The sequence below is a fragment of the Chiloscyllium punctatum genome, chromosome 26, assembly GCF_047496795.1.
Source record: "Chiloscyllium punctatum isolate Juve2018m chromosome 26, sChiPun1.3, whole genome shotgun sequence".
NCBI lineage: Eukaryota > Metazoa > Chordata > Chondrichthyes > Orectolobiformes > Hemiscylliidae > Chiloscyllium > Chiloscyllium punctatum.
Window position 1 is genome coordinate 76,693,707 of NC_092764.1, and position 25,721 is coordinate 76,719,427.

The 25,721-nt window shown below is 41.1% G+C and overlaps 1 protein-coding gene across 2 annotated transcripts in view; it reads left to right on the forward strand.

Moving 5' to 3' along the window:
• Positions 1-518: 518 nt before the first annotated feature.
• Positions 519-25,721, forward strand: part of amfra (autocrine motility factor receptor a) — a 69,923-nt gene continuing 44,720 nt past the window's right edge. For both annotated transcript variants that reach the window (XM_072547688.1, XM_072547689.1), the window contains exons 1-2: positions 519-1,016; positions 23,404-23,496. In XM_072547688.1, coding sequence (XP_072403789.1) covers positions 678-1,016; positions 23,404-23,496 — 432 coding nt within the window. In that variant the 5' untranslated portion in view covers positions 519-677. The remainder of the gene's footprint in view (positions 1,017-23,403; positions 23,497-25,721) is intronic.

Consider the following 25,721-nt stretch of genomic DNA (forward strand, 5'->3'; position numbering starts at 1 on the left):
TACGAGGAATGGATGAAGGTCTCAGCAGCAGACAGGCCAAGCCAGGGATGATGCCACCAGCAATGATTAATTAAACTTTCAACAACTACTTTAGATTATTATGAGTGAATTCTGAACTCCAAGCTTAGTAATTAATGTCCAGAGCATCATTATGTACCTTTGTGAATACACTCCTCCAATGATGAGTTGGAGAGGCCGATGTTGGACTGGGGTGTACAAAATTAAAAATCACACAACATCAGATTATAGTCCAACAGGTTCAATTGGAAGCACTAGCTTTCGAAGCGACGCTCCCTCATCAGGTGGCTGTGGACACCTGAGGAAGGAGCAACGCACCGAAAGCTTGTGCTTCCAGTTAAATCTGTTGGACGATAACCTGGTGTTGTGTGAATTTTAACTCCTCCAATGACTCCAGACATGATTACCTGACTCGGTAACCATGGAGACTATTCCCATGTCAGCGCAGTCCTCCACCAGTTCAGGAGGTTCTCTAAGCCGTCACTTCCGGGATTGTTTCCGGACAGCTCGCCCTGCCCATTTTGTCTGATGACGTTACCGATATCGTTGCCTCGATTGAGAACGGGGCTGTCTCTACGTGCTTGAGCGTTAACGGGAATTTTAGGGCCACCGCCCGTCCGGTCATTGGGGGTAACGGCAACCCGGTCCTCAGCCTCGCCATGCCGCTGCTTTTCCTCGAGCGCTTCCCCTGGCCTAGTTTGCGGACCTACACGGCCCTGAGCGCAGCGCTGTTGGCCGTCAGCCTCTTTAGCGCCTACTCCAACCTCAGGCTGCCGCAGGGCCCCGCCACCGTGCAGGTCACCGACCCCGGCGCTCCTACCCCCAGCGACGATCGGCCAACCGGAATGGTTGAGCGCGGGGAAAACGCCGTCCAAAACGAGATGCCGGATCAAAGTGAAGACGCGATGGGATCAGCGAGCCGACCGGAGTGGGCCGATGGCCACGGACTGGCGGTAGAGATGGCCTGGTACCTGGTGTCAGACAGCTGGTGCGTTTGGGTAAGTGTATTGCTTCACCTCTGTTTTTAAGGGAGGGAACTGTTTTGTTTCCCCTTTCGAAGGAAGAGAGTTTGTTTTGTCTTTTAAAACCGGTAAAGAAACTTGTAGATGTGATTTAAAATACTTAAAACGTATAGAAAACAGTTCATGAAGGGAGTTTTTTTGAACACGGTAATCGATGATGGAGCATAAGCTGTGTTTTTCCAGCACCACATTTTTCAACTCTGGTCTCCAGCATCTGCAGTCCTCACTTTCTCCTGGAACAGTATTTTTAGAATGTTTGAATTTTATGCTGACAGTGAATGTAAAGAATTCAAATTATCATTCAATACAGACTTATTATTCCACTGTCTAGTGGATGAATATTTGTATGGGTTTATTAATTGCTCACCAAGTTTCAAATTTGAAGATATAAGCAAAACTTAAACCAATAAAAGGACCTGTTTTAAAGATTTTTGATGAGAACTTGAGCAAGTTATTCAGTCTTTGTATAGACTAATCATGGTGTGAACTATTTATTGAGCAAAGTTTGGATATCTAAGTTTAGAAATACAAGTGTTGTATCAAAAGTAGGTCAGAACATGGTAAAGATGTCTAGAGCCTAGATTATGAGCAGAAATTCTTGAGTCCAACTTGTTTGTATGGACAAAAGATTGGTTAATATTCAGTTTTTCAAAATATAGATGCCAACTTTACCCTTCTGCAAAGATTATTTGTCTGACTTGGACTGAGAGTGCTGAATTGCAGGAATCGGGTTGTATATTAGCAAGCACTAAGGTGAACTCTTGTCACCCCTTGCCAGAATATATAATGTATGGAGAAAGTTCCTAACAATTTAAATTAGATTACTTACAGTGTGGAAACAGGCCCTTCGGCCCAACAAGTCCACACCGACCCACCGAAGTGCAATCCACCCATACCCCTACATTTACCCCTTACCTAACACTATGGGTAATGTAGCATGGCCAATTCACCTGACCTGCACATCTTTGGACTGTGGGAGGAAACCGGAGCATCTGGAGGAAACCCACGCAGACACGGGGAGAATGTGCAAACTCCACACAGTCAGTCGCCTGAGGCGGGAATTGAACCCGGGTCTCTGGCACTGTGAGGCGCCAGAGTTTTGAGTTTTTCAAGGGCTGTCCAGTCACACTTTGAAATTCTCTTGAATTAATAGAATATATATTGCGTAGAGACTGTTCATTTTAATTTTCCTCACTTAATTTGAAAGCAACATAAAATTTTTCTTGTTTTCTCTCCTCAGGCCTTATTTCTTATTGAACATTGCTTTCTTCTTGTTTGTGTCTCAAGTTACTGTGTCCCTCATCATAGCATCATTAATGACCCGTCCCCCTCCCATTTGAGGTACTGAAGGCGACTTTTGGTTTTCATTTATTTTTAGATTAGTGGAGGAGCTACTTGGCTTAAGTTTTTGAAAAAAAACTTTGATATATTGCATATAGGTACAATTTTTAAGGAACTTGTAGATTTCTTTAAAGACTTATCTGCAAGTAAAAAAACCTGCTTTTGTCACAGAACCTTTCCTTGTTCTCTTTTGCTAGATGCTTCTTGCACTTGTTGTGAAGTTGGTGTGCGTAAAGTTGTCAACTTTATAACGCACTATATTTCTACTTTTACTTTTCCAAGCACACATTGCCCTCAGGAGTCTAACTCTGGTTTTAAAATTGATTTCCACAAGACACTATGCTTAACTTCAAGTGATTTCACTTAAAGCTGTGATTTTCAGAAACTCAATTCCTCTTTCAATGAGGAGATCTTGTGGAATTTCAAAGGCCTTTCACATGGTAGGCTGAAAATTTAAGTTACATAGGTTCCTCCAACTATTTAAAAGGGACCTGTGACACTTTGGCCTAGCAGTATCGGAAAACAAATGCCTTTCAGGTTGGTGTTCTTTTGCAGTCTTCAAGATACATCTGGATGCATTTGGAAAATTTTCAAAAGTTTTAGAAAAATTGGGAAGTTTGGTGAGCTTTGACTAGAAGGAAGATGTGACTAAGTTCCTGAATTAGATCAGGAGGACAATGGCCGAGTGGTATTATCACTGGACGATTAATCCAGAAACTCTGGTAATGTTCTGGGGACCCAGATTCAAATCTTATCATGGCAGATAAAAGTCTGGGATTAAGAATCTAATGATGACCATGAAACCATTGTTGGAAAAACCCATCTGGTTCATTAATGTATGTTAGGGGAGGAAATCTGCCATCCTTGGTTGGTCTGGCCTGCCTATCACTCCAGATTCACAGTAATGTGGTTGACTCTCCACTACCCTCTGCACAAATTATGTATAGGCAATAAATGCTGGCCTGGCCAGTGATGTCCATGTATAGTGAATTAAAAATAAATAGATGTGGGGTGTTTTTGATGGGAGGATAAGGGAATCAAACACGATGCTAAACATTAGCAAGGCATCGATATAGGTTCAAATATCCAAATCTTAGTGGTGAAATAATTTAAAAAACAAGTGGAATTTGACTGTATAGTTCTTTCAGAGAGATGGTAGGTGGATAGAGCCAACTTCTGTAGATTAAAACTTCAGTGGGCAGAATTGAAGGGTTTGTGGATTAGTATGAATTCGTTCAAACAATATGTGGACAAAAGTTTTAAATATTTAAGAAAGATAAATTGCCATTGACATTTAGGGAACATCTATTCAGAAGCTTCAGAGCTTTAGTAAATAGGATAGATTAGGACTGCAGATGCTGGAGATCAGAGCTGAAAAATGTGTTGCTGGAAAAGCACAGCAGGTCAGGCAGCATCCAAGGAGCAGGAGAATCAATGTTTCGGGCACAAGCCCTTCTTCAGGAATGGATAGAGTCAGTGATTGTATAGACTGTTACATATGGGCTAATTGGTGTGCTTACTCTTTGCTCTTCCACGTTGGTAAGCTATTCTAGGAAAATGAATAGGCAGTTCAGGTTCTCCGGGTTTTATATAGCCAGAGTACAACTGTGCTAAACTGAGCACTGTACTACGAGTAATATCCTGTAAAAGTAGCTGATGTGTGGAGAAGAATTCTTGAATGATTGGTAGTTTTCAACTTAGTAACAAATAAGGTTGGCCTAACGAATTTTTGAAACTAATTACAAATAGTTTTTAGTGCTCCAATATCTGCCAAATAATGAACTCTGTAAGTAAAGAAATCCAAGTATCCCACTGTAAATGCCTATGATCATCTGTTCTCCAATATCTGGTAGAATTACGATTTAGAGTCATAGAGTCATAGGGTCTGATTCCATGCTGTACATCTCTTCGGTCCAACTCGTCCATGCCGACCAGATATCCCACCCAAACTAGTCCCACCTGCCAGCACCCAGCCCATATTCCTCCAAACCCTTCCTATTCATATACCCATCCAAATGCCTCTTAAATGTTGCAATTGTATCAGCCTCCACCACATCCTCTGGCAGCTCATTCCATACACATACCACCCTCTGCGTGAAAAAGTTGCTTCCGCCCCCCCCCCCCCCAACTAAACCTATGCCCTCTGGTTCTAGATTCCCTGACCCCAGGGAAAAGACTTTGTCTATTTGTCCTATCCATGCCCCTCATAATTTTGTAAACCTCTATAAGGTCATCCTCCACCCCCGACACTCCAGCAAAAACAGCCCCCGCCTGTTCAGCCTCTCCCTGTAGCTCAGCTAAAATCTTCCAACCCTGGCAACATCCTTGTAAGTCTTTTCTGAACCCTTTCAAGTTTCACAACGTCCTTCCAATAGGAAGGAGACCAGAATTGCATGCAATATTCCAACAGTGGCCTAACCAATGTCCTGTACAGACGCAACATGAACTCCCAACTCCTGTACTCAATACTCTGACCAATAAAGGAAAGCATACCAAATGCCGCCTTCACTGTCCTATTTACCTGCGACTCCACTTTCAAGGAGCTATGAACCTGCACTCCAAGGTCTCTTTGTTCAGCAACACTCCCTAGGACCTTACCATTAAGTGTATAAGTCTTGCTAAGATTTGCTTTCCCAAAATGCAGTACCTCACATTTATCTGAATTAAACTCCATCTGCCACTTCTTAGTCCATTGGCCCATCTGGTCTAGATCCTGTTATAATCTGAGGTAACCCTCTTCGCTGTCCACTACACCTCCAATTTTGGTGTCATCTGCAAACTTACTAACTGTACCTCGTATGCTCGCATCCAAATCATTTATGTAAATGACAAAAAGTAGAGGGCCCAGCACCGATCCTTGTGGCACTCCACTTGTCACAGGCCTCCAGTCTGAAAAACAACCCTCCACTACCACCCTCTGTCTTCTACTTTTGAGCCAGTTCTGTATCCATATGGCTAGTTCTCTCTGTATTCCATGAGATCTAACCTTGCTAATCAGTCTCCAAGCTGTTCACATGGTTTGGTATAATGAAAAAATATTGCAAATAAGTGACAGCAGTACCTCAAAGTCAGTAGTTTTCATGATTCAAATCCAAATGAACTGTAGCTCTGGCTTTGAATGTTACAATACTATAATGGTTGTGAGACACTGGCGCTAGTTTTATATAAAACAAAGAACTGCCCATGCTGGAAATCTGAAACAAAAACAAATTGATGGAGAAACTCAGCAGGTCTGGCATCAACCTTGGAGAGAAAGCAATGTTAACATTTTACCTCTCGTGACCTTTCTTCTATTCAGACTGAATAGTCAATCCATAAACACTTGGGGAAACTGCTATTAACTCAAACAGAACTACCTTACACAACACTCTATTGACTTGCGGCATTATATATAAGAATGGGAAGAATGCTAATCTTGAGTAATGGATCCGTCCTTCCAGTTTCTATTAATGAACTAAACAAGTTATTCAATAACAGTGCCCTTAAATGCTGTAGTTCAAGTATTGAATTGCAGAGTCTGATACGAAGGTTCAGTTTGGTTTGAACCCAAGCTGAGTCCTCCAAGCTATGTGAATGCTTTGCTTACTTCCATTTCTCTGTTTTCTCTTTTTTTTCCCCCCACTTCTCCCCAACTTATTGATTAACACTTCAACATCAAATCAATAGTCCAATCAACAAGAGTTGCCACTTTAGCAAACAAAGAACTTGGACGTTGTTCTCAGGTATTCAAGAAGAGGGAAGGTGGGGAAGAGAATAGTTGAAAATAGGGTCTAGGTTGCTGAAAGCAGGGCTTCTGGCTGTGTTGAGGTGAGAGAAGGGGCAGCACAGTTGTGTAATATAGTGGATTCATAGAGAATTTGAGTTGGGGGATGGGGATAGCTCCAGGTGAAAGGAGGTTAGAGCCTTCACCCTGCTCTCAGGCAATGGATTTGAGACTAACTGCAAACATGCAAACATTTTCCTCATGTCTTATGCTGCTTTTGCCAATTACCTTAAATATTTTGCTAATTTATAAAAATGATTTTGGATGACAATTTAATGGGCATGATTAGTAAATTTGTAGATGACATCAAATTGGTGGTCCAGTTGACATTGAAACATTGTAAGATTACAAAGATATCTAGATCATTTGGGCCAGTGGGCTGTGGAATGGCACATGGAGTTTAATTTGGATAAACAAACAAGGGCAGGACTCATACAGTTAATGGTAGGCCCTGGGTAGTGACATTGAACAGAAGAGATGGAGGAGTTCATGCGCATAGTTCTTTGACAGTTGCATCACAGTTAGGCAAGGCAGTTAAAATGTTTAGGGGATTTGCTGTCATAGTTCAAACCATTAAGTATAGAAGTTGCATTGTCATGTTGTGGTTGTACCAGATGTTGGTGAGGTCCCATTTGGAGTACTATGCATAGTTTTCGTTGCCCTGCGATGGGAAGGATATTATTAAGTTGGCAAGAATCCAAAAAAGATAGGCCCAGGATGTAGCCAGGATTCGAAGGTTTGCATTAGAGAGAGGCTTGAAAGGCTGGAACTTTCACTGAAGAACACGAGGATGAGGGTGACGTTACAAAGGTTTGTCAAATCATAAGGGACGTAGATAAGATGAATTACCAATGTCTTTCCCTAGGGTGGGGTTGTTCAAAACTCGGGGGCATATTTTTAAGGTGAGCGAAGAAAAATTTAAGAGGGACCCAATTTTTTTTTGTGGAAAGAACTGCCAGAGGAAATAGTAGATGTAGGTATAGTCACAATATTTAAAAGACATTTGGATCGGTACATGAATAGGAAAGGTTTAGAGTGATATTGGCCAAACACAGGCAAGTGGGACTAGTTTAGTTTGGGAAACTTTAAGTATGGATGAGTTAGACTGAAAGGTCTCTTTCTGTACTGTATGACTCTGACTCTAATTGCCTGAAATATCATTCTCTGATCTTCCATCAGTGAGATTTTTTTCATATATGCACAGTCCAGACCTCTCAGGATTTTGAATATCTCCATGAAATCCTCTCTCAATCTTCAAAGAGTACAGTCCCAACCTTTCCATCTATCTGAATAACTGAAATACCTTATCCGTGCAATCATTTTCTCTCACATTTTATTTGTAATGCCTGTATCACCAGAAGTGGACTCAATACTCCAATTGATTCTGAGAGGAAGTGAAATTCTAGTATTTTGACTAACTGTCACAGTGTCATGTAGCATATAGCACTGTCTGACTCTGACTCTATGACACTGATAATGAGGAACTGGAATGCTAGTGCATGGCTTAGGTGGGAATCTGGAGGTGGTGGTATCCGTATGCCTCTGCTGCCTTGGTCCTCCTCAGTGGTAAAAGTCATGGGTTTGAAAGGTACTGTGAAAAGAGCTAGTGTGAGTTGCTGCATTGCATTTGTAAATAACATACTCCTGCTAATGTGGTGGTCGTGCAGAGTGAAAATAGAAGCTTGTGGATGGTTTCAGTCAAGCAGGCTACTTTCAATCAAGCAGGCTACTTTCAGCTGAATGGAGTCAAGCTTCTCGTGTTGTTGGAGTTGCACTTAGTCAGGTAAGTGGAGCGTGTTCCATCATAACCTCGTGCCTTTTAGTTGGCAGACAAGCTTTAGGGAAACAGGAGGTATGTTATCTGCCGCAAAATTCACATCCCTTTATCTAAGTATTTACATACCTTGTTCAGTTTCTGGTCATTGGCAATCCACAGGATGTTGACAGTGGGAATTTCAGTACTGCTAATGCTACTGAATATCAAGAGGGTGTTGGTTGGATTCTCTCGTTGGCTCTTGTGTGGTGCAAATGTTATTTGTCACTAATCAGTCTAGGTTTCCATGTTGTCCAGGTCTTACTGCTTTAGTTTCTGTGGAGTATAAATGTTATTGAACATTGTGCAATCATCAGTGAATGTCATTACCTCTGCACTTATGACGAAGAGATGATTATAAATAAAGCAACTGAAAATGGTTTAGACTAGGGCACCAGTCAAGTGAAGAGCATTTAATCACACCCTGACTTGTGACTTACAGATGGTGGCTAGATTGACAAGTTCTGGAGAGTCAGGGAATGAGTCAGTCACCTCTTAGTTCCTACCCTCTGTCCTGTTCTAGTAGCCACAATATTTATAAGGTCAATCAAATTCTGTTTCTGTGAATGATACGCTCCAGAATGTTGTGGTAAAATCAGGGAGCATATTTTGTTCTGCTTACTTAAGCTTTGCACTCATTTTTTTTGTGTGTTGTCTCTCCATGTCCTTCCTATCAAAACAAATCACTTTACACTTGTACGCACTGGAAGTCTTCCCAAAACCACCAATTTATCTATTTTCTTTTGAGGTTCAACACTTCTACCCCAAAGGTTGAGTTTATGAGTAAATAGGCAAGTTATGCCCTGCAATTTCATGACCATCACCGTTACTAATACTGGCTTCTAATTCCAGGTTCATCAATTGAATGTAAGTTCCACCAGTTGATGGGATATGATCCCACATTCTTAGAACATTGGATTGGGTCTTTCAATCCTGAAATCGAGTAAGATGATCATAAAAGTGTTGGCCAGAGATAACCCCCCACCCCCTCAAATATGCACAGCATTAGACTATTCCACATAGCAGGTAACAATCTGGGAACTTCACTACAGACCTCTTGCCAGTCTGAAAAGCATTCATTGCCTCTCTATCAGTCTGTGAATTTTTTTATCCATCTTGTTACTGTTTCCTTTATTCCACTAGAGAACTTTTCGCTGTTGTGAGGTGTTATCAAGTGCATTTGGAAGTCCCTATACATCACATCAAAAGCATTAACTTTATCAATCTTCTGTTACTTTAAACATAGTTGCAAGCAATTTGCCCGTAACAAATCTATAGTGGCTTCTGTTTATTGATCCAGATTTGCTCAAGTGACTGTTTAATTTTGTGGTAGATTACTGTTTTTAGACGATTGCTGCTGTTGTTAAGCTGACTAATTTTACCGACCTTAACCCACATTTTGAAACATTGGTGTAACATTTGCAGTTCTCCAGTTCTGTGTTTCCAAATGGACAAGATTGAAATCAGTCGTACCCCAAGAATGGGTTACTTTAGATACTGGAAATCTGAAAGTTCAGTAAACGTCCATCCATCTGTCTTCTGTACCACCTCTTCCTACACACACAGACACACCAAACACCTGCCTGTCTACCCACCTCCACTCAGCAATTCAATTTCAGTGTTTTGACTCTGTTATTATCACTACCATGTTTGTGGTGCATGTCTGTAGTAGTTTTACTAACACTTCAGTTCAACTAACTGTCCTTTTTTGATATTTTCTATTATGAGTTTTCTATTGTTTTGTTTACTTTGAATGTGTTTAGGCTGTGAGATTGGAACCATGACTATTATTTCCTTATGCTTTCACTCTATTTGTGGTTTGTTCTGGAGGCACTTAATACAGTCTAAGATTTTTTTGTGAACAGCTGTATGTTTCAGTGACCCTCAGTTGACATTTGAGCAGTGAGTGTAGTTATATACATAGGTATGTAGATTTGGAAGGTCCTCAGTTTACTTTCCAGCTTATTGCGATTGCCATTCATGGTCAGTATAATTGTCCTTGAATTGAGAACGAGAAAACTAGGCAGGCCTCCCATTCTTTGATTATTGTGTACTCTTTAGTAGCAGATGCTTAAATAAAAAGTTGCAAGCCAATGGGTGCCTAGAGTCTATGGAAATATATCCAGCAATACTTGGCACCATTGGAAGACAAGGATATAAAAACATCATCTTAGAACAAAAAGAATCTGAGTTGCATTCATTGAATGTCAGCAGGGAATATTATACACAATATAAACTGATGTGGCACTTGGGCATGCAACATTTGAACCATGCACTGCGTTATTTATGCTGTCGGATGACTACTTTATTTTACATAACATTTCAGTCCCTAATGTATCCTTTACATATACAGAGATGTTTATTTCTGTCAGGATAGAGCAGGTGTGCTGAGTTCATTTGTGCTTAGATGTGATGAAAGTGTTTGTTGTTGTGTGAGCTGAAGATACTTTCTTCCCAGTTGCAATCATTCTGTCCACTGTTATTTGCTGTTTAACTCTTGGCAAAGGATTAACCTGGTGGATTAGCCTGCTAAGGGGTGGCTTTGCTGTACAATGCTGCAATTAGAGTCGTAGAGTTGTGCAGTGGTGTTCAACAAACTGCTTTAAAATTTAGCATGAAGTGGATTATCTGATACGTAGAAACTTCAGTATCAATACTTAAGAAGGTGGTGGTGAGCTGCCATCTCGAACCTCGGCAGTCCATCTGCTGTAGGTTCATTCTCAATGCTGTCAGGGAGGATTTTGGCCCAGTGACAGTGAAGGAACGGTGATGTATTTCCAAGTCAGGATGGTGAGTGACTTGGAGGAGAACTTGAAGGTAGTGGCATTCCCTTGTAGATAGTCATGGATTTGGAAGATGCTGTCTGAGGATCTTTAGTGAATTTCTGTAGTGCATCTTGTAAGTAGTAGTAGCAGCAGTAGCAATAGTCTTGGTGATCGAGGCAGTGGATGCTTGGATGTAGTGCAAATCAAGTGGACTGCTTTGTCCGGATGGTGTCAAGCGTCTTGTGTTGTTAGATCTACAATCATCCAGGTAAGTGGGGAGTATTCCATCACACTCTTGATTAGTGTCTTGTAGGTGGTGGAAAGGCTTTGGGAGTCAGGAGGTGACTTTCTCGCCGCAGTATTCGTAGCCTTTGGCCTGCTGTATTTGATCCTGTTTGTGGTGAGTCCAGTTGAGTTCCTTATCAATGATAAGACCCCAACATGTTGATGGTGGGGGATTCGGTGATTGTAACACCATTGAATATTAATGGGCAGTGATCAGATTGTCTTTTATTGTGATGTTCATAGCCTGGCATTTCTGTGTCACACGTTACTTGCCCTTTGTCAGCCAAAGCCTGGATATTGTCTCGATCTTGTTGCATTTGAACATGGACTGCTTAAATATCTGAGGAATCATGAATGGTACTGAGCATTGTGCAATTACCAGCAAACACCCCCACCTCTAACCTTATGATGGAAGGAAGGTCATTGAAACAGCTGAAAATGATTGGGCCTGGGACACTACCCTGAAGAACTCCTGCAGAGATGTCCTGGAGCTGAGATGACTGACCACCAAGAACCACAACAATCTTTGTATGTGCCACGTTTGACTCCAATCAGTGGAGAGTTTGCCCCCAAGATCAATTGATTCCAATTTTGCTAGGGCTCCTTGATACCACTATCTGTCAAGTGCTGTTACTTTCACCTCACCTTTTGAATTCCGCTCTTTTATCCATGTTTGAACCCAAGGCTGTAGTGAGGTCAGCAGCTGAGTGGCACTGGCGAAATCCAAAGTGATATATTGAACAAGCCTTTCATCTTGGTTGCACGTTTTGCTTCATTAATATGTAAATTCCAGAACTTCTTTCAAGTCACATTATCGAGATAACTTTAGGTTTTATTTTTAAAGAAAAGTGACCTCTCAGCTCAGGCAATGTATTAAAGGTGTGAGTTAGATTCTGCCTGTATCCCAATCTTGATGATATCGGATGAAGGGGCAGCACTCTGAAAGCTAATACTTCCAAATAAACCTGTTGGACTATAACCTGGTGTTGTGACTTTTAACTCTTCCCTTGATCTTTGTGTATGAGGATTTTTTTGGCTGAACCACGTGCACTTAAGTTTCAATTATTTATCTCTTTCTAATTGTGACCCCTCATTTTATAACCTTTCTCTGCCCTCCTCCTGTGCCAATAGTTTTTCGAAGATCATGTTTATTACTTTATCTTCCCTAATAATGCATTGGGTGTCTTTATTGCCTATAAGGAATGCAACTGACGTTTACACACTTTGTTTTTTGCCTTTCTAATTCTACAATTGCCTGAACAATTCAGAATGCCCTAGGATCAGACTTCTCCTTTTTATAAAATAACAAACTTGGGACTGTAGCTAAACTAGGCCTTTCACAAACGCCCCTTATTAGAATGCTTACATGTTTAGAACTGTCTGTTTCAGAAACCTCATTAACTTGCCTAATGTTTCTTCCGACAGAGAATCTCATCTTAACCAGCATATATGTAGTATGTGGAGGCTGAGTCTGTGAACTTCTGGAGATAACGGTCAAACCCTGTCGGCCATTTTGTATTAGCTATAAAATCCCCAAGTGACCATCTTGTCAACTTTAGTCATGGGCTACAACAACATCCCCTGTCACTTTACTGATGATTGAGAATAGACAGATGAGGTGATAATTGGCTGAGTTAGATGTATTCTGCTTTTTATGTATAGGACATACCTGGACATACCATATATTCCATACTGTCAAGCAGATGCCACTCTTGTAACTGTATTGGATCAGCTTAGTTAAGGAAGACGCAAGTCCCAGTAGTATTGCTGGAATGTTGTCAGGGCCCATAGCTTTTGCAGTGTCCAGTGTCTCCAGTTATTTCTTGATATCACATGGAGTGAATCAAATTGGCTGAAGACTGATCTGAAATGCTGGGGCTTGTTGGAGGGTGCTGAAAAGGAACATTCACTTGGCATTTCTAGCTGAACGTTGCTGTGAAAGCTTCAGCCTAATCTTTTATGCTGATGTGCTGGGCTCTTCAGTCATTGGGGATGGTGATATTTCTGAAGCCTTCTCCAATCAGTTGTTTAAATGTCGACCACCGTTCTGGATGTGGCAGGACTGCCGAACTTAGATCTGATTACATTTGTAATTGAGGATCTATCTACACCTCCCTTAAAATTATTTAAAGATTCTGCATCCGCTGACTTTTGAGGAAAGAAATTCCAACATACTCCATGCTACAAGAGAAACAAAATCGTCATCTCTGTCTTAAATGGGCAACAATATTTCTAAACTCTCTAGTTTTAGATTCTCCTACAAGAGGAACAGTCCTTTGAACACCCACCTGGTCAAATCCTATCAGGATTTGAATGTTTCAATTAGGTCTGACTCCTCTAAACTCCAGAGGATACAGGTCTATCCTATCTAGCCTATTAAAAAGAGCAAAAACAAAATGAACATAAGCCCCTTTGAGAAGAAGGGGGGGGGGAAGCAAATGGGGGACCAGGAAATTAACACAGGAGTTGAATGAATACTTTGCATTGGTTTTCACAGTCGAGCACACGAATAGTATATTGTCAAATAAAGAACTGAGCTCTAGATTCTCCCATGAGGAAACATGCTTTTAGCATCCACTGGGTCAAATCCTTTCAGGGTCATATGCTTCAATTAAGTCACCTCTTCCTCTTAAACTCTAGAGGATGCAAGCCTAGTTTGTCCAGCCTTTCCTCATGGTAACCTGCTTATTCCAAGCATTAGTCTTGTAAACTTTCTCTGAACTGCTTTCAATACATTAACATTTTTCAGTGTAGTGATGACCAGTACTGTGCACAGTACTCAACATGAGGTTCTGCCAGTGTTGAACAAAACTGAAGCACAGTGTTCTGACTCTTGCATTCAATTCCTCTCAAAATGTTGCATTCTATTAGTTTTCCTGACTACTGGCTGTGTTAGCTTACTAACCTTTAGTGATTCATGCAGATTTGTCCATGTCAGAGCACTGCAATCTTTCACTATTTAGAAAATATGTCTTATTCTTTCTGCCAAAACAGACAATTTCGTACTTTCCCCATATTGTCCTCCATGCTTGCCTATTTTTGCAACCTACCGAAATCCCTTTCAGGCTCCTTATGTCCTCTTCATGACTAACTTCCATGTCTATCTTTGTGTCGCAGGCAAATTTAACTGCCATTCCTTTGACTCCTTCATTTAAATATTTATATAAATTATAAAGAGTTGAGGCCCCGGCACCAGCCCTGTTGCAGAATTGCACGCAATATTCCAACAGTGACCCAACCAATGTCCTATACAGCCGCAACATGACCTCCTAACTCCTGTACTCAATACTCTGACCAATAAAGGAAAGTGTACCAATCGCCGCCTTCACTATCTTATCTACCTGTGACTCCACTTTCAAGGAGCTATGAACCTGCACTCCAAGGTCTCTTTGTTCAGCAACAGTCCCTAGGACCTTACCAACTTTTAGATCTGGTCTATCCTTTTCCATCACTATTTTAAAACGAATAGAGTTATCGTTGCTGGCCCCAAAGTGTTCCCCTACTGACACCTCAGTCACCTGCCCTGCCTTATTTCCCAAGAGTAGGTCAGGTTTTGCACCTTCTCTTGTGGTTACATCCACATACTGAATCAGAAAATTGTCTTGTACACACTTATGAAATTCCTCTCCATCTAAACCTTTAACACTATGACAGTCCTAGTTGATGTTTGGAAAGTTACAATCCTCTACTGTAACTACTCTATTATTCTTGCAGCTAGCTGAGATCTCCTTACAAGTTTCTTTCTCAATTTCCCTCTGACTATTAGGGGATCTATAATACAATCCCAATAAGGTGATCATCCCTTTCTTATTTCTCAGTTCCACCCAAATAACTTCCCTGGATGTATTTCCAGGAATATCCTCCTTCAGCACAGCTGTAATGCTATCCCTTATCAAAAATGTCACTCCCCCTTCCTCTCTTGCCTCCCTTTCTATCCTTCCTGTAGCATTTGTATCCTGGAACATTAAGCTGCCAGTCCTGCCCATCCCTGAGCCATGTTTCTGTAATTGCTATGATATTCCAGTCCCATGTTCCTAACCATGCCCTGAGTTCATCTGCCTTCCCGGTTAGGCCCCTTACATTGAAATAAATGCCGTTTAATTTATTAGTCCTACCTTGTCCCTGCCTGTTTGACTCACTTCTGTTCTCAGCTGTACCTGTCTCAGATCGATCTATTTCCTCACTCTCTCCCTGAGTCCCACCCCCCCACCTTACTAGTTTAAATCCTCCCAAGCAGTTCTAACAAATTTCCCTGCCAGTATATTAGTCCCCTTCCAATTTAGTTGCAATCCGTCCGACCTTGTACAATTGTTGAACCATAACTATATTGTGTTTTTTTGGAATATCTCACCAAATGCTTGCCACTGCATCTCCGACCTATAATTTAACCTAAATTGCCAGTCCACGTTCACGAGCACTACTCGCATGCCCTCAATTGCCCTTCCTTAATTCATAGTAGTAGTCTTGGACCAACATTTCCCTCCTTTAAGAGGCAGTGCAATTCAATCATGGTTGCTACTGCCAATGTTCCCTCTAAGGTGCATGGCTACTTGATATTCCATGCACAATGATCTGCATAGGCACTTTGATACTGTATTGACTTCTGGTTCTGGAAGTTGCTGTCGTACGCAGGCCTCTGAGGCCTGTGCAGCTGATAAGAATATTCTAGGGAGGGCAGGCCGCTACCCAGGAGCGTTTTGACTGAGATTATCTTTGGGTTACTATTATTTACCTCTACGGACAGCTGGTAGATATAGGTGTGATTCTTATTGAATACTTTGTACCTATCTTCTCAAAAGAAGGAATGATCCTAGCATTATTGAGGATGAAACTTTTGCTATGATAAATGGGGAGACAAGTGAGCATCCTTAAACATGGGCATTTCATCAGGACTTAATGAAATTTACTTCAGACTGTAATGAGGCAGGGGTGAGAATAGCGAATTCTTTGACCATAACTTTATCATCCTCACTGGAGGCAAGTGTGGTGCTAGGGTATGCAGAATGGGAATGTTGTGCATTTGTTTAAAAAGTGAGCAAGGAATAGACCAAATACACTCAGGCCAGTCAGTCTAACTTCAATAGTGGGCAAATTATTGGATTGAATTCTGAGACAAGGTAAATGTCTTGTGGCAGGCTATAAGTTTCCCTCACTACTAACTACACGATTTTGTTTTTTTTGTCTTGCCAGTGAATTTCAAAGAGTCATAGAGATGTACAGCGCAGAAACAGACCCTTTGGTCCAACTCGTCCATGACAACCAGATATCCTAAATTAATCTAGTCCCATTTGCCAGTACTTGGCCCATATCCCTCGAAACCTTTCCTATTCATAAAGCCATCCAGATGCCTTTTAAATGTTGTAATTTTACCCGCCTCCACCACTTCCTCTGGCAGCTACTTCCATACAAGCATCACCCTTTGTGTGAAAAGGTTGCTTAGGTTCCTTTTAAATCTTCCCACCCTAAATGTATGCCCTCTCGTTCTAGACTCATTACCCAACCCAAGAAAATGACCTTGTCTATTTAGAGTCATAGAGATGTACAGCACGGAAACAGACTGTTCGGTCCAACTCGTCCATGCCGACCAGATATGCCAACCCAATCTAGTTTCACCTGCCAGCACCCAGCCCATATCCCTCCAAACCCTTCCTATTCATGTACCCATCCAGATGCCTTTTAAATGTTGCAATTGTACTAACCTCTACCACTTCCTCTGGCAGCTGATTCCATATACATACCACCCTCTGCGTGAAAAAACTGCCCCTTAGATCTCTTTTATATCTTTCCCCTCACCCTAAACCTATGCCCTCTAGTTCTGGACTCCCCCACCCCAGGGGAAGGACTGTCTATTGACCCTATCCATGCCCCTCATGATTTTATAAAACTCTATAAGGTCACCCCTCAGCCTCTGACGCTCCAGGAAAGATAGCCCCAGCCTATTCAACCTTTCCCGATAGTTCAAATTCTCCAACTTTGGCAACATTCTTGTAAATCTTTTCTGAATCCTTTTTAGGTTTCACAACATTTTTCCGATAGGAAGGAGACCAGAATTGCATGCAATATTCCAACAATGGCCTAACCAATGTCCTGTACAGCTGCAACATGACCTCCCAACTCCTATACTTGATGCTCCAACCAATAAAGGAAAGCATTCCAATCGCCGCCTTCACTATCCTATCTTCCTGCGACTCTACTTTCAAAGAGCTATGAACCTGCACTCCAAAGTTTCTTTGTTCAGCAACACTCCCCATGTCCATGACATTAAGTGTATAAATCCTTCCCTAATCTGCCTTACCAAAGTGCAGCACCTCACGTCTATCTAAATTAAACTCCCATCTGCCACTTCTCCGCCCATTGGCCCATCTGATCAAGATCACATTGTAATCTGAGGTAACTTTCGCTGTCCACTACACCTCCAATTTTGGTGTCGTCTGCCAACTTACTAATTATACCTCTTATGCTCACGTCCAAATCATTTATATAAATGATGACAGGCAGTGGACCCAGTACTGATCCTTGTGGTACTCCACTGGTCACAGGCCTCCAGTCTGAAAAGCAACCCTCCACCACCATCCTCTGTTTTCTACCTTTGAGCCAGTTCTGTATCCAAATGGCTAGTTCTCCCTGTTCCATGTGATCTAACCTTGTTAACATCTAATCCAGGGCAGTCAGGACCTATTTCTTGAAGGAAGATAGTTGATGGAATTTTCTTGAGAAATTAACAACTGAATGCGGTTCAGCTGTTGAGGTCAACATGGAATTTAGCAAGGTTTTTGACGAGGTTTTTTTTGTCTCAAAAAGGCATGTATGGATGCAGCAGTATAATAATTAATTTATGCTCCATGACCTTCCAGTGCAAATTTTGTTTCTGGCAACTGTGTACAGTGGGTTACCTTAAGAAGATGGGAAGCTTTTGCACAAGTGCTGCAATTGGAGTCAACAGAACAATTCCAAGCATGTTGTTGACTTGTTTTAAGTCTCAACCAGTTACAAAGCTAATGAATGCGACACTGGCTGCAATAATTGCACAGAATTCAAAGTTGTTCTATTCTTTTAATAGTTAAATTTGCAGGTATAGTCAAGAACTTCATTGTTTTTCATTTTCTTTTACTTGTAATACAGCAACTAAAAATAAAATTGAAGTGAAATTCCCCATCATGTGAATTTCCAAATTTTGCTGTGCAGTTGGGTCAACTGTCCATTGTCCCCTCCCATTCTGAGGGAGTTGGATAGGCAAGAGAAGCAAGGCTTGCTGCTTTGCAATTTCCTAGTAACTGGATCAAAACATCATTGGTAGGAATTTTGGAAAAAAGTCAGATTTAAATTTCTGGCTAATTGAGAGAGGAAGCTGCTTCGTGTAAGTAGGACAAACACCCTTGTGACACCTGCTGGGAAACCACAAAATATAGAATCATTATGCAAATAGGTTAGATGTTTAAATTCTGGATTTGTGTTCTTAGCTGGTTTTAAAATGGGTTGAAAGTGAAACGTAACCAAAAATGCTTTTAACCATGAATGCACTGAAGGATTGATATCCATAAAACAAACCAATTTTAGTGTCTTGTTCACACTTGTGTTTCAGTTCATGTTCTGCCACGAGCTTCTGGTTATCAGTTGATGCATTTGTTTATGATGCAATACACGGATGATGCAACAGAATAAAGAGCAGTATTGCAAGTCGCTTACAAATTGATAGACCATTTAACCAACATTTGAATCTGATTACCAATTCCATGAATAATTAGACTACTTAGCAATATGGCGAATTATTCATGAAATATAACTTGGATCCTCACACTTGCGTGCGCACAACATGGGTGCTGTGGAAAAAATAAGCATTACCGCAGTTAGGCGGTAGTGTGGGGGTAAAAAGAAAAGAAGAAAAAAACAGAGGTGTTGGAGACCTTGTTCGCGAAAAAAAAAACTTGGATCCTTTTCCATTTTGTCAGGGAGGGGATTAACTCTGAGCTGCCTGTCCACATGCAGTGTGTACTGCTGCTGTTGGTTTCTGTTTGTTTTTGGAGGGACCTGATTCCTAAACTGACTGAACCATATAGCCAGTTTGTTAGCTCGTATTCCTTTTTATCGAGGACTGACTTCTAAACTGGCTGATTTAAACTGTCAATGTGCTACAGATGTAACCTAGTTCTCATTACGGATCTGTTGTTTCACTGGCTGATTGCAGCCTGAGTGTTACAATTTTCTCCTTTTACTTTGAGAAAATTGTAATGTTGATTTTGTGGCAGGGCTTAGCCCTTGCACTCTGGTTTGTTTTTTTTTACATGTGTTTTCACTTTATTTGGTGTTTGGACTGTGCCCTTGTGAGAAATTACAAAAAAAACTTGGATTCTTAATGATTGAGCATTCCGAAGAACACCACTGCACCAGATCCTTGAGGACAAAGGTTGGGATTGAATAAGCCTGCAATACTAAATCAGCAAACTTCAGACACACTTAACTCTGCTCTAGGGATTTCACTATCGTGGAAAATGTTTCTACACTTACTGAATTTCTTGTGGGCTTTTTCACAATCTTTCAGAAATTACAATATTCCAAAACCCAGCACTGCTTGTGATTTTGAAATTGTAAGATTCTATTTAGAACTATATTTTTGCTGAATGGAAAAGTTGGATGTTACTCTTCAGTATTTCTTTTCCTAGTTTTTCTCTTCTGTCCAATTTCTACTTCTCTTCCCAGTTTGCCCTTTGCGCTATCCCCATGTTCAGAGTGAAATTAATTTTAATTATCTTGGTAATGCTGTAATAACTTGGCTAGAATCAGTGTGAAGGTCGTCAGATTAGTTCAGGACTGAGTCTTACAATATTAATTTTGTTTCCTTGATTTCTGATTATTGTTAACAGTTTTAAGCCATAGCTTAATGGTGAGCATACTTTGCTTTGACTCACAAGGTGCTGGTTTCCAGTCTGCTCCAAGATTTGAACAGAGAATGCAGTTTTAGGAATGCTGTGGTTTGTGATGAGATTCTGATGGTCATTAGGCAGAGGAACAGGCTCTTCGGTCCACTGTGTCTATGTTGACCAATAAACACCAATTGTACTGATCTCATTGACCTGCTGTTGGTTCATAGCCTACTGTGTCCTGACATTTTACGTGCTCATCCAAATGCTTTTTAAATGTTGGCAGTACCTGCCTCCCCCACCCTCTTGAGCAGAAGCGTCCATATTTTTACCGCACTTTTTTGGTGAAAAATATTTTCCTCTGATCTCCACTAAACCATATACTCCTCACGTTAAACATATGCCCAAAGTTCTGTGTAACATTCAACTCTGATTTCTCTTCTCACATGCTGCCAGACCTGCTGAGCTTTTCCAGCAATTTCAATTTAGTCTTGTTGCACCTGCCACACAATGCATTTGAATTCTTATCCTGCGAAAGAATGGAGTTGACTCCTAATAGTAAAACAACAATATTTGTTTATTTGACACAATAATTCATAGTGTATTTATTGTTCTAATAATGATAAACAGTACAAATCTGTCTGGTGCTCTAACTTTGGATAAGATATACCACCACACAAGAACTTGGCTGGGCTCCACATGGGGATGTCTTCCGATGTTTCAGAGGTGTCTTCTCTTTCTGTGGTTATTCTTGAGCTGCTGTCCTGAACGTGGTTTTATGGTGATTCTTAAATTAGAGTCTTTCCACCCTTTCGGGAAGATTTTGACTATCAGGTTCAATCATCCTGATTGATCAGACCGAACCAGGTTGATGGCAGGGTGATTCTGAAGTGATAATGACTGGAGGTGCTGGGTGCACGTACTCTGCTCCAAATAAGGATGTGAAGTGCCTCCTTGAATAGTGCATGCCTCAATGTTTCAGATTGTCCCAGGGACAACATTCCATTCTCCAATTCAACCCCAAATTTGGGTGTGTATTGTCGGTTCTGCAGATACCAGATTTGTTTGTAAACTGTCTGTTTGTAGCTGCAGCCTGACTGGATTCTGCAGCATGTTGATTAGCAGTCACCTGGTTCCCATTTCCAAGCATGCTCCCACCATTGTCCATCTTTTCTAACTCCTATATATGCTCATTATTTTGAGTGGCCTGTCCAGCCTCAGTCTCTCCAACCTATGCCTTAGATACAACTGCCGTGGGGAAAGGATTCTCATGATCTACTTTATCTATCCCCTGTAATTCTTGTATATTCAATCAGATCCCCTTTCAGCTGCCTCTGCACTGAGAAACTAACCCAACCTACTTTGTCCAGTCCAATCACATCCTTTTGATAGTGTTGGTGACCAGAAATGCATACTGTATTCTATCTAATCAACGCTTCAAAATATTGCAACAAAACATCCCTGCTCCACGATTCTCATGTAAGCAAGAATCTCATATGCCTTCTTCACTATCCTGTCTACCTGTGCTGACACCTTCAGGAATCTAGGTACTTGTGAACTAAGGTCCTTTTCTTTCCTCTGTACTGCCAAGGGACATATCATTCATTATCCAAGTCCTTCCCTTATTAGGTCTTCCAAAATGTATCATTTCACTCTTAGCAGGATCAAATTCCATCTGCCACTGCTATACTCCATTTACTAGCTGATCAATATTGGACTGCATCCTGAGACCATCCTTCTCATCGACAGCACAAATTTTGTCATCTGCAGACTTAATAATTGTAACATAATTTGCATCAAAGTCATTAATGTACATAACAAACATCTGGAGGTCCTACCTATCAGTTTGAATGGATTTACAAGAATTCCATTTCAGACACAAGCAGGGAAAGTCACCCTATTATCTTGGTGAAAATTTATCTTATGATCAACTTAATGAAAAACAGATTATCCAGACATTGAATATTGCTGTTTGAGGGAGTTTTGCGGGTAAATTGGATCTTGCATTTTCTACGTTCAAAGGTAGTTGGTTGGACAGTTTTTTTGAGACATCTGATTATGTAAAGTAGAATCGCTTTTAGTTAGAGCTAGGGTAGCAAACTAATTCGAATGGTTTACTGGATATTGCTTCAGTGCTCCCAACACCTCATGCTTTTTGTTCCGTGCCAAGTCTTGGCACAGAACGAGCAAGAATGGTTGAAAGAGATGACTCCATCATTGCATTGCTTAGTATTCCAAAGGGAGTACTATTTGATATCTGGGAAACTGGGCGAAGTCTTGAGATTAACTTGGCTTCCCTGAGAAATCTTCAGCACAGTTGGTTCTGCTGTAATGTGTTTTTTCAATGTGAATTGGCTTTAATATGATTGAAGAACTTAGACTGCTTGTAGAATGCAAACTTTCCTTACCTGTATTGGCTCTGATGCGATTCTGGCCCAATTAGTTTAAACGGCATGGCTATTGCGTGACTTTCTTAATGTGCAATCGCATGAGAGCAGAACTAGCATGTCTTACCAGAACCGACTGTACTCAGAGTCAGTCTTGCAGCGTGGAAACGGACACTTGGCTGATATCCCTCTGTACATTCTTATTCATGTACTTACGATGTCTTTTAAACTTTGTAACTGTAACCACATCCACCACTATTTCTGGAAGTTCATTCCACACACTAACCACTCCCTGTGTTAAACAAAACAAATTGCTTCTCGTGTCTTTTTGTAAATTTTTCTTCTCTCACCTTGAAAATATCCCCTCCAAACTTGAAATTCCCCAGCAGAGGGAAAATACACCTGCCGTTCACCTTTAACTATATCCACATGATTTTATAAACTGTATTAGGTCACTTCCTCAATTTCCTATGCTCCAGTGAGAAACGTCCCAGTTTATTCAGCTTCTCTTTGTGATTCAAACCTTCCATTCCTGGCAATGTTCTGGTAAATCTCTTCTGAACCCTCTCCAGCTTAATGGTATCCTTCTTATGGCAAGGTGACCAGAACTGGGCTCAGTACTCCCGAGGAGGCCCCACCAATGTCTTGTACAATTGCAACATAATATCTCAAATCCTAAACTCTAAGATTCTGGAAGCAGAAATGTTTCAAAACAAACTTAGAAGCCCATTGCAAATGTTGATTACTCTAGTTTGCGATGGTACTTTTAATGTAAATTTTAAATTTGATTGTAATGGTTAGTTTGAGCTTATGTGCCCTTGTCTCTCTGAAGTTGAAATGATATTTTAATTTTGACATCTTTTTGCTATTTACACTCTTTGGGATTGAGATGTGAAGATCTTGAGTTTTTCATTCACTTACATAACTTCTGATCCTACAAGCTCAGTTTCTTGGCTCTTTCCTATATCACTTCAGGGTTTCAAGGTTATGTTGTAATATTGGAGTGAAATTCATTATTTTACACTGCAAACATAACCGCTTATCAATGTCAGTTTTATTTCTCAATTTATTGTAAAATGGTTCACCTTGACTGTCTGGAGGATTAATTAATGAAGCCATTTACTCAATAACCTATTTGTTTAATTTTCCAGGTGCTGGTAAACACTGCCTGCTGTTTTCTTATGTTGATTGGCAAGATGATCCAGTACATGGTCTTCGGAACACTGCGGGTCAGTGAGAGGCAGGTAAGTGTCACTTTAAAGAGGTGTGTGTGCAGTGGCAACTGAGAAGATGAGGTGGGGTGGAGGATGTCTGAGGATGGGGTGGTGGAGGGATGGCTAAGACACAACTGGAGGCAGAGTATGTGGGGATGAGTTCAGATTGGGTGGAAGAGGATGAGTTTGGGTCAGAGGTAGGGGGCTGGTGAAGGGGGAGGAATGGAATGAAGGCAGGTGCTGAGGCAGAGTCGTCGAGATGGAAGAAGAAGGGGATTGGGTCAGAGAGAAAGAAGGATTAAGGGCTGGGAGGGAAGGCAGAGGCAAAAGTTGAACATAAGAGCTTGGAGCAGAAATGGGCAGTTCAGTTCTTGAGCTTGCTCTGCCATTTAATATAATCATGATCTCATAATATACTATGATCTCATCGTTGTCTCAACTCCACTTTCCAGCCTGCTCCCCATAACCTTTAAACCCATTACTAATTTAAAAACCTATCTCAAGTTTATTCAGTGTCAATGTTCGTTACACTCTGGGGGAGTTAATTGCGAGATTTATGACCTTTTTGAATGAAGTAATCTCTGTTTTAATTGTGCCACCCCTTAACCTAAATCTGTGATGGCTTCACAATGGGGAAATATCTGCTTTGTGCCTATTTTGTCAGCCCTCTTTGGCATCTTACACCTTAATTAAATCTCCTCTCATTCTTTTAAACTCTAGAGAGTAAAGAGCTAAGCTACTCGATCTCTCTTAGGACAAACCCCCCCTCACCTCTGGAATAAATCTTGTAAAACTCATTCGAACTGGATGCAGTGTTATGACATCTGTCCTCAAGGGGACCGAAATTGTATGTAATACTCGAGGGGCGATCTTACTAATGCCTGTACAGTTGCAGCAAAACTTTGCCATTTTATACCTCCGATCTCCTCAGGTTAGTGCAGAGAACCAAACTTTTCATTCCATGTTCCTAAGAACTAGGTGCAGGAGTATGCAATTCAACCCTCCATCCTGCTGTGTCATTTAGCATAATCGTGGCTGATCTCACCTTCCCACTTTCTTGCCCACTCATAAATCTTCAACCCAATTCTAATTAAAAATCTGTCTATCTTTTCCCTAAATTTACTTCATATGTGAGCTTGGGCTGACAAGTAGCATGTAACAGTCATACCACACAAATGCCAGGCAGTGACCATCTCTAATAAGAGACAATCTAATCACCACCCCTTGACATACAATGGTTCCTGTCACTTAATGTTCCAATCCAATATCAACATCCTGGGGGGGTTACAATTGGGCGGCAACTTAACTGGACTTGCTGCATAAACACGGTGGCTGCGAGAGCAAGTCAGAGGCTTGGAATACTGCTGCAAGTAACTCACCTCTGCCTCCTCAAAGCCTGTCCATGATTAATAAGGCACAAGTCAGGAATGTGATGGAATAATCCTCACTTGCCTGGATGAGTGCAGCTGCAGTGACACTCAAGAAGGTTCACACCATCCAGGACAAAGCATTATGTGCATTCCCTCTATCACCTATGCTAAGTAGCAGCAGTATGTACTATCTACAAGACACACTGCAGATTCTTAGAAAGCACCCTCCAAATCCACAACCACTTCCATCCAGAAGGGCCAGTAGATATATGGAGCACAGCCACTTAGCATCCTGACTTGGAAATATGATGCTGTTCTTTTACTATTGCTGGATCAAATTCATGGCAATCCCCAAGGGCAATATAGGTCATCCTGCAGCAAGTGGATTGCAAGTTCAAGAAGGCAGCTCACTACCACCTTCTCAAGGGGAAGTTAGGGATGGGCAATAATGCTAGCCAGCCAACAATGTCCACGTCCCACGAGTACATTTTAAAAAAAAATCTGCTGCACTGTGGGGTAGTGAATTCTACAAATCCAAGATCTTTTGAGAGAAATAATTTATTGTTTTAAATCTGCTATTCCTCCCCCTAAAACTGTGGCCTCTTGTCCTAGTTTGGCCCACAAGAGGAAATATCCTTTTATATGTCTACTTTTTGAATTTGTTTTAGCATCTTGTATCCCTCAGTTAGATCATGTCTCCATCTACTAACCTCAGAGTAGAAGCCTAAACTGCTCAATCTCTTATAAAACAAACCTCTCCATCTCTGGAATCAATCTAATGAATCTCCTTTTGCAACCGCCTCCAGTTCAACTGCAAGACTTAAACTATGCAAAACTCCAATGTGGTTTCAGTAATACCTCGTAAAATTTAAGTATCACTTTGTT